The sequence below is a fragment of the Vicugna pacos genome, chromosome 32 (genome assembly GCF_048564905.1).
Source record: "Vicugna pacos chromosome 32, VicPac4, whole genome shotgun sequence".
Lineage (NCBI taxonomy): Eukaryota > Metazoa > Chordata > Mammalia > Artiodactyla > Camelidae > Vicugna > Vicugna pacos.
Genome location: NC_133018.1, coordinates 7,172,454 through 7,186,164, shown reverse-complemented (window position 1 = coordinate 7,186,164; position 13,711 = coordinate 7,172,454). Strand labels below are relative to the sequence as shown.

At 39.9% G+C, this 13,711-nt stretch overlaps 1 protein-coding gene, 1 long non-coding RNA gene and 1 other non-coding gene across 6 annotated transcripts in view; 1 reads left to right on the top strand and 2 right to left on the bottom strand.

The window, feature by feature from the left end:
* PITPNB (phosphatidylinositol transfer protein beta) overlaps window positions 1–8,394 on the bottom strand; it is a 56,774-nt gene extending 48,380 nt beyond the window's left edge. The window contains exons 1-3 of the mRNA XM_031692640.2: window positions 8,185–8,394; window positions 3,357–3,387; window positions 401–546 (exon numbers count right to left, since the gene is read on the bottom strand). Coding sequence (XP_031548500.1) covers window positions 401–546; window positions 3,357–3,387; window positions 8,185–8,204 — 197 coding nt within the window. The 5' untranslated portion in view covers window positions 8,205–8,394. The remainder of the gene's footprint in view (window positions 1–400; window positions 547–3,356; window positions 3,388–8,184) is intronic.
* TRNAP-AGG (transfer RNA proline (anticodon AGG)) lies at window positions 6,364–6,435 on the bottom strand. Its single transcript has one exon. It is a non-coding gene; the product is annotated as a tRNA-Pro (tRNA).
* An 8-nt stretch (window positions 8,395–8,402) lies between the features above and the next one.
* Window positions 8,403–13,711, top strand: part of LOC140690924 (uncharacterized) — a 35,499-nt gene continuing 30,190 nt past the window's right edge. Inside the window, exon 1 of one of the 4 annotated variants that reach the window (XR_012066283.1) lies at window positions 8,403–8,532. This is a non-coding gene — a long non-coding RNA (uncharacterized lncRNA). The remainder of the gene's footprint in view (window positions 8,533–13,711) is intronic. The other 3 variants (XR_012066286.1, XR_012066284.1, XR_012066287.1) reach the window with 3 other exon arrangements.

Genomic DNA, 13,711 nt, shown 5'->3' with positions numbered 1-13,711 from the left:
ATTATTCATTTCTATGTTTTCAAAAAACTTACTTGAGTATGTATAGGACATGATCTGGAAGGATAAATGCTAAACTGTTTCTAGTTTCTCTCTGGGGCTATGGTTATGTGATGACAAGAGGTGGGGACTGTTTTTAATTTATAATCTTCTGTTTGAATTTTTTAATAAGCAGATAGATTATAATTTAAAAATAACTAGTAAAGTGGGGAAGGCTCTCAAAAAATTAAAATACAACATATCATCACACTGAAAAATTTGGAGGGAGTCACATTAAAGTTTTAAAAAGTACCTTCTCAACACTAGTGAGTTAGGTAGTTACGTGCTTAATAAGTAGGCCGCATAGTTAAAGCATGATTATTTACTATAACGATTAAGCATCAAATGTGAACATCCTGCTTACCTCTTTAGGTGATAGATTTTGTGTGTATACTGTCCCTTTTCTCCATCCTTCTCATAAGGTTCATTCTTTAAGACTTCAATTCCTTCTCCACCACCAGTCTCATTTTTACTAGCTTCTGCAACAGAATAAAGCTGCCCAACCTGATACTGAAATATTAAAGAGCACAGAATTTCAGGAAGTCAGTAGCAACTGCAGAAACCTCCTATGCTAAAATCTTACTACAGATATAGAAAAGTATACCCAGACCATTTGGTACATATGCTCTATATGAAAACATGACTCAAATTAGAAATAAATATGTTTAGAGAGACAAACACCATATGATTATACAGTTCAAAAAACTATAATATTTTACAAGATTTTCATTACTTAAGAAAGCTATTACTTACAAATAATATATACTATCCATTTATCAAGACAACACCTTGACATTTGGTTCAGTTTTTTGAATAATAATAAATATACATTTATATTTTCCAAAGCATTTTCACATCTACTATACCTCATTTAATTTCACAAAATTCTAAAAAAGACATGGCAGGAATGTAATTGTTCCTTATAAGAAAGCTGAGCAATCAGAATACAGTTCTCAGTAATGAGAAGGGATATAAAGTGTAATAATAAAAGCCTGCAAATACAAAGAACCATTATAGTCCAAATTTTAGTAGACCTCTGGGGTCTTCTTTTCCATGACGTATGCATATGACACGCCCAATTTGGCCCTTGTCCACCTAAACAGAAACAGTACTGGGGTATCCGGGGTCAGAACTGTTAATTGTGAAGTTCTCCAGTAAACAGAAACTGTTTTTAAACTATTCGTAAATATCCAAGTATTACCATAAAAGGTAAGAAATTGCTGACAGTGGTTTCTATTTCATTTTAAGGGAACAAGAAGTCCCAGTGGCCTGCACCAGCACCTGTGAGCAGGAAGCCCTGTTCTACTTCAGTCTGGAGTTTCTAACAGTTCCAGCGAAGGATGAAGAGCCAAGTTCTTGTGCTCTAACTCGTTCTAGTGACTCAGTCATGGCATTATCTCCAATCTCTTCAAACCTGGCTAAATTTCTTCCTCCCAATGAAGAGAGCCTGAAGAAATGTTTTCTTCTTTTCTGAGCATATTTTCAAAGAAAAGCCACCTCTAAAAACTCATCATTTAAAACTAACATTGTTTTTGAGGAATAAATAATAGGGGTCGTTGTAAGCTCAGTAAATACTCATATATCTAAAAAGCCCACAGGAAGATGATGTTATCGTGCAAGTTAATTTACACATACACATACTCAGTTTGGAAGGGTTTAGGAAGCTGGAATCAAATACATTTCTTAAATGCATGAAAAATAAGTTTTTGTTGAGATTTTAGACTCCTGAGAGGGCTACAGTTCTTCTTTTGGTTTTCATGATACAACACAGGGTTAGTCCAGTAATGCTACAATACTCCTAAGTCCTTCAAAATAGTGTCTCAGATTTTATATAGTAGGATTAAAATGTCTCTAAGTAAGAGGGTTAAATTTGATCTTGGTCAGGAACAGAGTAACAAAAATTTACACAGAAACAACTAAACACAGTATCCAAAAAAAGGTTATTAATGGACTGATATTTTGTGGCATGCTACTAGGCTTTCTTTCTCATTTTTAAGAATAACTTAAATAAAGGCAGGAGGCATGTTTATTTAGTCTGAATATAATAAAAAGCTAAGATTATTTTGGGTGACAATACCAAGACTCAGAAAGATTTCAACACGTTGATCCATCTAGCCGAAATGAAAAGAAAAAATTTAACCAAAACAAATGTCAATTTCTACATTCAAGTTCAAACAGTCAATTGTACAAGTGAAAAATAGGGGTGCTTGGCTTGTCTGGAGTGTTTTAATACGCTCCAGCACAGAAACCTCATGCTACTGATGTATATACAGCTGTGTTCAAGTCTACATTAAACAGCGCCAGACAGCTACTCATTTTTAGTTCCTGCATTTTATTATTTTTTTTCTGTCTGCCTTCTGTCAGCTGTCACATCTTAGGTTATCAGTTTGTTTTGTCCCACTTCCAATTCACTGCTTCTAATCTAGTGTCAGCTCTAGAAAAACCAGATAACCGAGCAAGTGCAAACTGTGCACAAGTTAGAGGGGCTCAAAGGGCTTTATGGGTTTTTGCTACACATATCTTGATTTTTTCAGAACCCTTCTCTGCTTTTATTCTCATTCTTGGTTATATGACAGATAGCTACAACTGTAGGACATGCAAGTTCTGAATAGGTGATGTTCCTGTACCACGCGCACATCAGGGGAGACTGATCCCTCATGGTTCCACGCTGGTGGGACTGTGCCTGGAATACTGTTTTCAACTGAGAGCAACAACTTCAACACATGCAGTAGTGAGACAGCTGGTAAGGGAGTCTAGAGGTCATGTTATATTGGGACAAATGAATGTGCTGGGAATGTTAAACCTTGTGACCTCATATACAGAAGATGGAACAAAAGGGCTAGGGGGAAGAGAGAGAACTGCCAAAAGAAAACCTGAAGGTTATATGCAAGACAGAACAGGTTTACTTCCCTATGCTCAAGTGGAAGGAACTGTAAACAACATGCAAACTTTACAGGAAAGCAGATTTTGGTTTCAAGTAAAGACAAATGTTTTAAAATATCCAACAGTAAAGGAGGCTGCTTCTCTAAGCAGCAAGTGACCTAACCTTAAAGTGCCTAAGTTGAGGCTAGAATCTCCTTCCCCTGGGATATAAGACAGAATTCCTGTACTGGACAGGAGGTTAAACTACATTCTTAGACCTTTCCCAAACAAGGCAGTGTAACAAAGCTCATTTACAATTAATTACCTGTAACACATCATACTTCATTTTGTCACATAAACTGCAAAGTAAAGGTAAATGAATACAATGAAAATATGACTTCAGGTTAGCATATCAAAATAAACTATATCAATAAAATACAGAAGCAAGCAAGACTTACCTCCTGAACAGAACATGGCAAAACCACTCGGCTAAAAAGACAAAGGGATAAAAAATATGTTACACGTGAAATAGGTGCTTTAAAACAGATTTCCATGCTTAAAAGAGCTTTTGCTTTAAACCCAATGATAGCATAGTACAAGATGCCATTTATGGAAAAGGGTCTTCGCAATGACTACAGTTGTAAATAAGTTTTTAAGCTGGGGAAATAAAACCACCACACTTGACTCTAAATGATCACTTGCACTGAGTGTCCTCATTATTCCAGGACCCCAAAAAAGTAGTTGTAGAGAGTCTTACGGGGAGTAAAGGAACAAGAGACAACTCATCACTGAAAATTGCAGAGTACAGGAAGTATTATTTGCAGACTGTCTGGTCAAGTTGCCCTCATGAAATTTTTAGTATGGTTTCATCCTCCATCTATATACTATGCATTTTGTTTTTATGACACTTTTCCAGAATACATGTTTTGAATCTCATGAATGAATTCCTCCAAAAACTGTTCCCCACTACCCAATTAATTATTCCTCACTTTTATTGAGAAAAACACATAAAAGGTCCTTTAGATCTAATAAGAAAAAACGTTACCATGGAAAATACTTTGAACCTTATAAATACAACCCCTTCTGGGGTAGCTTCAGTGTAAGGTTGCTGTGTTTGATCTTGTCCAAGAGAGCTGGTTACTGTACACACAAAAGGACCAGTACAAAGGCATAATGCTCCTGAAATGAATTCCGAAAAAGAATACTATGATGAAGTATTTTATATCAGGATATTGTATTTTATCTCTAGACTTTTTTAAGGAAGTACCTTCACACTTACTTCCACAATAAACTCTGAAAGCCAAGGCCATTCTTAAATATTAGTTGTCTCATGGTAATAGGTCGTGCCCAAGACAATAACTTTTATTTTTTTGGCCTTTTTATTTTTTCTCAGACTTTTCCCACCTAACCATCAAGCTACCACAGCAGTGTCATCTAAAATCCTATTTTAACTCTTTCTACTACAAGGAGGGGGGAAAAATATCAGGGCATTCACCTCAATTTTCACTTTATAGAAAATTCCCAATAGTCTTCCTCATTCCAACTCCTCTTCAGCTGCACTTTCCATCGATTCCTCTCCTATTCCCCTCAAACATCGAGGCTTAAATGCTCACATCACCTCAGTCTCTACCACATACGTAACATGTCTCCTGTTATTCCCTCTTCCCTAACTTCTGAGGGGTCACTCATCACTCTAGACTTTCTGATAATGGTCATCTAAAGACAGTGAACAATCCCCAAGTCACAATGGTCACTAATTTCTATTCTCATCAAGAATAAACCTGTTCTACAAAATCCTTCCATACCTAATCATTTTAGCCGTCTGCTCAGGGTACACACTAACTTGCTCACTGTCCCAGTAACAGAAAATAAACTGGGAGAGCAGTGGTTTGGAGAAGACTAAGACCCAGGATGAGAGTGTACTTTGGAAGATATGGACAAAGACATAGGATGGGAGCATATTTTCAGGTCCTGGAAGACAACAGTAAGAAGTCTTATTTAATGTATTAGACAACAAAGAATTCTGGAAGGTTGTTCCAAAAAGTAAGTGACATAACTACTGTCAACCTGAAGATGTCATCTATAGATGGTTATAAACAATGAGAAGCAGGAGGGTGGGGAAAAGCCATTTTTGGGAGGCAGGGCAAGGATTCACCAAGGCCTGGAACAGGATGATGAGCTGTAGAGGAAATGGAAGGAAGCGACAGAGAGGAAACCGGTAAAGACCTCCCTGAAGTTTCACAAAACCAAAGAATCACTGCTGAGTAATTTTAACAACTACTCACTTGCAGGAAGATTCCTATTTTTATACACTTTCAGGGAAATTTACTTCACAAAATGAAAGTGACTGATTAGGACATTCTGAATAAATGATACATCGAGTAACTTCTTCAAGATTTGCTTAAGGAAAAGTAAGAACAAAGAAACAAATAAGCTTTGATTTTGTATTTTTTTTCTAAAAGCAGTACTCAACTTTTAGAGCAATTTGAAAATTTTCAAACTTCCCTGAAAACCCTCATGAAAATAATCTTCCAAATAGAACTACCAACCAGTTCTTTAAAACCAGGACTTGACAATAATGGCAATTTCATCTATCGCTTAAGAAACAACTTGAAGGGAACTCCCTAACCTAAAAAAGTCATTTCTAACTTTTTAATTCAGGTCAAAAATAGATGGCATTTTTTTTAAGACAACAAACATTTACCAAAATATTTTACAGTTTACCAACATCTTCACATAGGAATGACCTATTCATTGCTCATGACGAAAAACAATTTTAGAAAATTGACTTTAAGTAAGAAGAATCTTTTTTTTTTTTCATTAAACACTGAGCACTTACAGTGTGCTAGACTAGATGCTGTGCTGGACACTAGGAATATTTAAAATAAGAAACAGCTTCTGTCCTCAAAAAGTACAGCAGGAGTGGGGAGGGTATAGCTCTAGTGGTAGAGTGCATACTTAGCATGCTCGAGGTTCTGAGTTCAATCCCCAGTACCTCCTCTAAAAATAAATAAACAAACCTAATTCGCCCCCGCAAAGTATAGTAGGAAAAAAATCTAAGAGAGACATACATGAGGGGTGAATATCAAGAAACGTTAATTTATAATTCCTTCAGAAAAACGCATTACACCTTGGCCACATTTCTGCATTTGTTACCTCAGTACATTAAAGTTTTTATAATGAAACTAACGGTTCACAAAAAAGCATAGTGTGCATATTCCCAATGAGAATTACTCTCCATGAATTAGCCTGATACTACTTGCATAACTGTCAAAGGGATCTACTAAACACTTAATTCCCATTTTAGGGGGGAGGAAACAACTAATAAAAGAAAAATGACTACATCTATGATCTAAAATCAGTTCTGCAACTCACTTGCTATGTGACTTGTGCCAAGTAAATTTCCTTTTCATTTTTTTTATTTCTTCTTTCTCTCTTTTAATTAAAAAAAAATTTTTTTTGAAATACAGGTACTGGGGATTGAACCCAGGACTCTGTGCATCCTAAGCATGCACTCTACCACTGAGCTATACCTATCCCCTCCTTCTGTCCTTTTTCCTCCTAAGTTTTATTATCTGCCACCTACCTACATTATAAAGCTGTCATAGAGTAATAAATGAGATAATATTTGCACGATACATGGGAAGAAAAATTTTACAAATCCCAAGTTCAATACTATAAATAACTTTAACTGAAAATGTCTTTTCTCAGGATCCTTGTCATGGACTAAAGTTATAATTTTTCATTAATTTATTTTACTTTTTAATACTTACTGAACACTTATTTTGTGCCAGAGACTATTTTAAGAGCTGGGGATATGAGAGGCTGCAAAATAGATTCATGGAGTTGGTACGCAGTGAGAGAATACAGGTAGTAAAATAGAAAAAAAAATAATTGTACTGCATGTTAGATGGTGATAATTGCTATGGAGAACAACAAAGCAGAAAAGGCAAACACCAAATGGTGGGGGTTGCAATCAGATCTTCAGACAGGGATTCCCTAAGAAGGCGATATTTAAGCAAAGACCTGAGAGAGGGAGGTGAATTAGTGAGATAAGGGAAGGGTACTTCACGCAGAGGGGATGTCAAGTAGAAAGGCCTTGAACTGAGCTTTTTCCCTTGGAATAGTGGGGGAACAGCAAGGAAACCTGTGAGCTTGGAATGGGCAAGGAAGGAGCTGTAACTGAAATCATAGCACAAAACAGTGTTCAGAACTCCCAGGCGTTGGCTTTTACTCAATAAGATAAGGAGTCTGGACAGCTTTAAGCAGAGAAGCGGCAGGAGTGACTTTAAAAAAAAAAAGTTTGAGAACTAACACTAAAAATAAGCTGTCTGGAGTTAGTTAAATCAAGCTGTAATTTTTAAAGAGTTTAAAATGGAAAGAGCACTTGAAAAACCCAAGAACGGGCCACACTCGAAATCCCTAGTTGCCCGACGGATGCTGACAACACGAACCAGCTGTGACAGCCGAACATTCACTGCCAACCAGATTTCCTGTGATATTCACAGTCCGTGCTGGTAGGAAATGCCGTAAGCCTTCAACAAAACCACGGAGCCGGTCTGATGCACCTGGAAACCCTTCTATTCGACCAACCACGTTAACGCCTCACCGAAACCCCGGGAAGCACATGGAGCCCAGAGGGTCACCCCATCTTCAAGATGTGGCAACTGAGACTCGGAGAAGAGAGAGACAGCTCTCCACTTCAGTCAACTGAGCGGCTCTAACCAGCACAGGTTTTCCGGACTCCCGGCTCCCGCAGGAACTTCACGGCGCCTATGTCCCACATCGAATCCCGACACCAAGGATGCTTTTACCTGGCAAGCCCACCTCCCACGGGTTACGGGTAGGCTCCACCCCGGAAGACAAATCGCCGACCCACCGCGTCTCCCCAGCCCAGTGCTCCAGCCGGGTCCCACCCGCGAGCCTGGGGGTGGGCCCAGACTCAGACTGGGGTGGGGGGTTGGGGGGAAGGCGGGTCCCAGCGGAAACTCCCGGCCGCGCCTACCGGAGCCACGCGCTCCGGCCGGGACTCCGCCGCCTTCGCCCGGGGGGAAAGGGCAGCAGTGTTACCACGGCAACGCCGGGGGGGTGCTCTGGGGTAGCGCGGCGGCGGGGCTCGGAGTCGGCCAGCGACGCGGGCCGGGGGCGCGGGCCGCGGGGAGGGGGCGCGCGTAGGGAGCGGCCGGCCGGAGGCTCGCTGCTTCTTAGGAATATTCCGCCACTTCTCAATGAATCTCCAACCGCGGCCGTCCTGTAACCTCGCTCACGCCCACTAATCCCACTTACAATTCTTTAATCAGCACCATCTTCCCGGAACCCCTTCACAGCTGCCGCCGACACCGCTGCCGCCGCCGCCGCCGCCGCCGCCGCTGCTACCGCCTCTCACGGCGCTTGCGCGGCCCCGCCTCCCTGCCCCCGGAGCCCCCGCGGCGCCTGCGCGTCCACACCCTTCCGCCGCTGCCTGTCGCGTCAGCGCGCGAGAGAGGCTGGCTCCCCCCAGTTGCGCGCCCCACCCAGGACGCGCGAGGCTGCCACTGCGGCTGCGCGAACTCGGCGCGCGCTCGCCCGTGCCCTGCGCGGGCTCCTCCCTCCAGTCAAGTTGTCTCGCGGCGTCTGAGCAGCCTGCGCTCTGTGGTGAGTTTTCCAGTCGGTTCCCTGGAAGTCGTTTTCTGGTGACTAGAACTAGACTTCCTCCCGCTGCTTTTGAGAGGGGGCCCGCCTTGCTGACGGACACCTCATTGCCGAAATCCATATTAAAAACTTGAGACGGGTCCAGGCGGCCGAGGCCGGAGGTGTCGGTGGGCTTGGCGGCTCGCGCGCACGTTCCAGAAGCCCAGGCCGAAGCCCCGAGCCGCCGTGGCCACACGAGTTCTCAGTGTCCACACCCTCCCCTGCCTGAGAGCCCAGTCCCCCCAGGGTCCGTGACCCGACGCGAGGGGCGGCCGACACTCCCGACGAGCCCCGGTGGGAGAGGGGGTGTCTGCCCTTAGGGTGGCGCGTCCCAGGGGAGGCTCCCCCGACGGCCCAGGCTCCAGCCCAGAGGCCAGAAGGTGGACCTGTGGAGGCGTTGTCGCCCGAGGTCACTCGCTTCCTCTCTACCAGACAGTTTTAGCATAGGGGACACACCTAGAAGCAAAATAGACACAGTCCCTGTCCTCACTCGGAAACAAATGAGGGAGAATTGGGCAGAGTGGTTAAGTGATGTTCCGTGAATAAAATAACATGGTAGTGGGAGAGGCAGGGTAATCAAGGGCAGGGCTGTCAGGAGGCCACGTTTGAGCCTCAAGCTTTAAATAGCCCCACCTGTGAAAGTGGGCGAGGCATTCCTCTTAGAGGGAAATAGACCGCGAGGCTGAAATAGGCTCAGAGTGGTGGTTGAGGAGCAGGTAGAGGGCAGGTGTGGCTAGTACCTCTTAAGTGAAGAGAAAAAACAAGCTGGGACTAAATAGATCACTAGGCCCTAGTAAAGAGCTTGAATTATATCCTGAGAACCATAAGAAGCTGTTGAAAGGTTGTGAAAAGAATAAAAATATTAAAACACATATGAATCTATATGGAATACACCTAGTGGAGTTAGGACTGCCTCAAAAAAATAATGAATAATAGTAGTGAAATATTTACCTAAAAGCTGGAGACTTCCTCCTAAGGCAGTTCCTGGGATTCAGAGTTTCTGTAATGTGTGAAGCACTCTGCTAGTTACCGCGATGGCGAGGGTTCAAGGAAACACATGCTCTTAACTTTCAGGGAGCTGAGAAACTGGAAATAGCTCCTATTGATTGGGCATCGGTTACATGCCAAGTACTGTGTTAGGTAATGAAGACGTTTTGTCTCATTTCACCCTTAAGACAACCTTAAGAGATAGGTATTTTAGCGTGCTTAAGAAAGGAAAAGAATGTTCAGAGAGCCAAGTTAAGTTACTTGTGCAAAAGTTACTCAGCTAGCTTGTGAAACAACAAGGTTTCAAATCCAGGTTTTAAAAACTTCAAAATCTAGTCTTTCCAGTGCACCTTTTCTAGGTAAAAATAAATTAAAACTTGAGACATATAGACAATCTTTAGGACAAATAGTTTGTCTCAGTTATGGGTAGAAGGAGGTTATGGTCAAAAATCTAGATTATACTTAAAGATAGGAATAGACAGTCTACAGATTTGAATACTGTACCCCTGTATATTAGAGTTAGGAGATGTTAAAGTCCAAGGATGTAGTATTAACTGCCAAACCTGGAAGTAGTCATCTTAAGTTTTAGTCTGTCCCCTGGTGTTATACATGCTGAAAATATAAATAGCTTTAAAAACGTGGATCAATTTGTGGTTGACAAGGCTTATTAATCATTAAGAAAAATTAGGATGTTGCAGAGCATTTCTGGTAACTTTTGAAGTCTTCCCACAAGTGTTCACTAATTCCATTCTCTGCATAGCACAGTTGCTGCTCATAGTAACATAAGTTTGTAAAATACGTGAGGAGACAGTGTACTGGGTGGAGTGTAACTCTGAACCAGTTATACAGTATGGACATTGTCTCCCATCTAAAGATTCATAGTAAAACACTCAAATGAAAACCACAGGGATATGGTTTAAGAAAGGTTAAGAAAGTAATCAGTTTAGGTGCATTTATTGAAGGAAAGAAAATATAGTAATTCAGAATTAGCTAGGTTGATAGAAAACATGAAATCTGCATAACTAAATTAAATACTTGTATACTACATCTGCTTAAGAGATAAAAATGGCAGAATAAGGGAATATTCTCATTCTCAAATGAGGGAATGAAGACTAGAGTAGGAAAGACATGAACTGTCACCCCAAAATGAGAAAGGACATTTGAAGAAAAAAACTATTACATGTGAAAAAAATAAGCTAATGGTTACCCCCCCCCATAAGCTAATGGATAGTCTCATTTTCTTGTTTTAAAGCTAAAGATGTTGAATCTTGTGTGTTTTTGCACATATGGACATGTAATGGAATATAACTTATTAGTAATTGATTCTGGATGTAGAAAAGATCCAACCTCTTTTTTAAGCCTGTTCCTTGTTCTAACTTTCCTTCTTCAACAAAGGTAACCTTTACATACAAAATGTCCGATTGAGTTTAACCAGTTCTACAAGCCTCACATAACTACCAGTCTCATTACTTCTCTTGTATACAGTTCTGGAACAAAGAGCTCTTTATAGTAAGAATGATGGTAGATTTTACTGAGGCAAACCAAAAAGTTTCTGAACATGAACAGTGTTTGGAACACTTATGCAGTAGTTGATAAAGTACAACTCTGGTCAAAGAAATTTGAATGGTCCTTCAAACATTTGAAGAATTAAATTGAAATAATTGAATGTGGCTGCTCTTTTTTTTTTTTTTTTCTTCTTAAAGAGACATTTTTAACCTGGAATCCAAATACCTTTTGGTGAGTGCTCCCAGGGAATTTGTGAACCATTGAAATTACATATTTAATTTCATGTCTATGTACATTTTTTCGGGGAGGCTTCTATAGCTTTTGTTTGCCTTACTTACTCTGCTTTTGCCATCCTATTTTCTTTATCTTCTCTTGATTCCAGAATTATCTTGATTGAGATATTTCTATAAAAAGCCAGAAGTATTTACAAGAATGCTTTGATATTGTCAAATACTAGGGCATAGGTCATAATATTTTACTGCTGTGGGAGAGAGAGGACTGGCCTTGCAGTAGAAAGCCCTTGGCCTGAATTCTGTCTCTGCCACTAGCTAGCTATGTACCTTGAGTAAATTGTTCAATCTCAGGAGCTATGATAGCTACAACATAGATTTGTTGTGCAGAATTAAAGGTATGAAGTATATCTTACAGAGTATCTGATATATATTAGGTGATCAGTGAATGGGAATCGTTTTAAAACACAGCTTTTAGAGAACAGAACAGTAATTTAAATTAAGGTAATATAATTAAATTCCTCCCCTTTCCCTTCATCCCCCGGAGTAACTATCATTAATCACTATTCATCATAATGCATGAATAGGAATGCATATATATGTACGTACATTCATATATGTATTGATATGTGGCTATTATTTACCCTTTCACCTGCAGTGTATGGTATAGATTTCTATTCTGTATTGTCACCAACATTTGATATTGTCAGAATTTTTTATTTTTGCCACTTTATTGGTTTTAAAATGCTATCTCACATACTCGCTTTGCATTTTTTCTGCAGGGTAAGGATCTTTTCATGTTTACTGGTCATGTTCTTATTCTTTGCTCATTTTCCTATTGGTTTTGACTTTTCTTTTTGACTTGTAGAAGATATATATATATATATATATATATATTTTGGACTTCAAATTCTGTGTTAATTATGTGCATTTTACATATTTCCTTTCTATATGTGGATTGTTGTGTCACTTTGTTTACAGCAGGGTTGCTCAGCCTCTGCAGTATTGACATTTTGAGTCAGATAATTCTTTGTTGTGGAGACTGTTCCATGTATTGCAGAATGTTCAGCCACATCCCTGACCTCTATCCATTAGATGCCTATAGCACCCCTCCAGTCATGACAATCCAAAATGTCTGCAGACATTGCCCTTTGTCCCCTGGGGGGCAGAATTGCCCCTGGTTTGAGAACCAGTGGTTTATAGTGACTCTTGTGCTAAGATATTTATCTTAAAGAAAATTTTATGCCACTGAGTTTTTATTATACATCAGGCCCTAAGTGTTTCACATGACCTAATGGTAACCCCAGCCCATTTACTCATCACAGTTCATATAAAGTAGGTACTGTTATGATCCCCATTTTATAAAGGAGAAATCTTGCTTATGTCTTCTAATGTGGAGAAGATGTTAATCAACTTCACTGAGCTATAGTTGACATACAGTAAAATGCACCCATTTTTTTCTTTTTTTTAATTGAAGTATAGTTGATTTACAAGGTTGTGTTAGTTTCAGGTGTACAGTGAAGTGATTCAGTTACACAAATTTTTTTCAGTTTCTTTTCCATTATAGTTTATTACAAGGCACTGTATATAGTTCCCTGTGCTATATAGTGTGTCCTTTTTAAAATGCACCTGTTTTAATTGTATAGTTTGAGATGTTTTGTCAGATTTATACACTTCTCGTAATCCTTACCATAAACAAAATATATGACATTTCCATTGCTCTAAAAGGTTTCCTTGTGCCCCTTTCCAGTCAGTTCCCCCATTCCCAACCCCAGGCATGCACAGAACTACTTTCTGTGACTGTAAGTTAGACTTGCCTTTTCTTGAGTTTCATATCATTGAGTGATACACAATTGACCCTTGAACAACACAAGTTTAATCTGCATTTAAACATAGATTTCTTTCAGTAGTGCAGTACTGCACAGTCCTTGGTTGGTTGAACGCACAGATATGGAACTTCAGATATGGAAGGCTGACTGTGGGACTTGAGCATCCTAGGATTTTGGTATTTGCAGCCACTCCTGAAACTTATTTCCTAGATACTGAGGGATGACTATGTTATGACCATTTTTGTTTCTAGCTTCTTGCACTCAGCATGCTTTTGAGATTCATTAATGTTGTTGTGTGTGGTTTAGTCCTTTTCATTGCTGAGTGATGTTCCTTTGTGTGGATATATCAGATTTTGTTTATCCATTTACTTGGTGATGGACTTTGGGGTTCTTCCTAGTGTTTGGTCATTATAAATAAACCTACTTTGACTATTTGTGCAGAAGTCTTTCTGTTGATATGTTTTTACTTCTTTTGGGAAAATTTCTCTTGAATTTTAAGGGAGGTACATATTTAACTCTCCAAGAAACTGTCGAATAGATTTGCAAAGTGGTTGCGCCATTTTATATTCTTACCAGCAATATATGATAGTC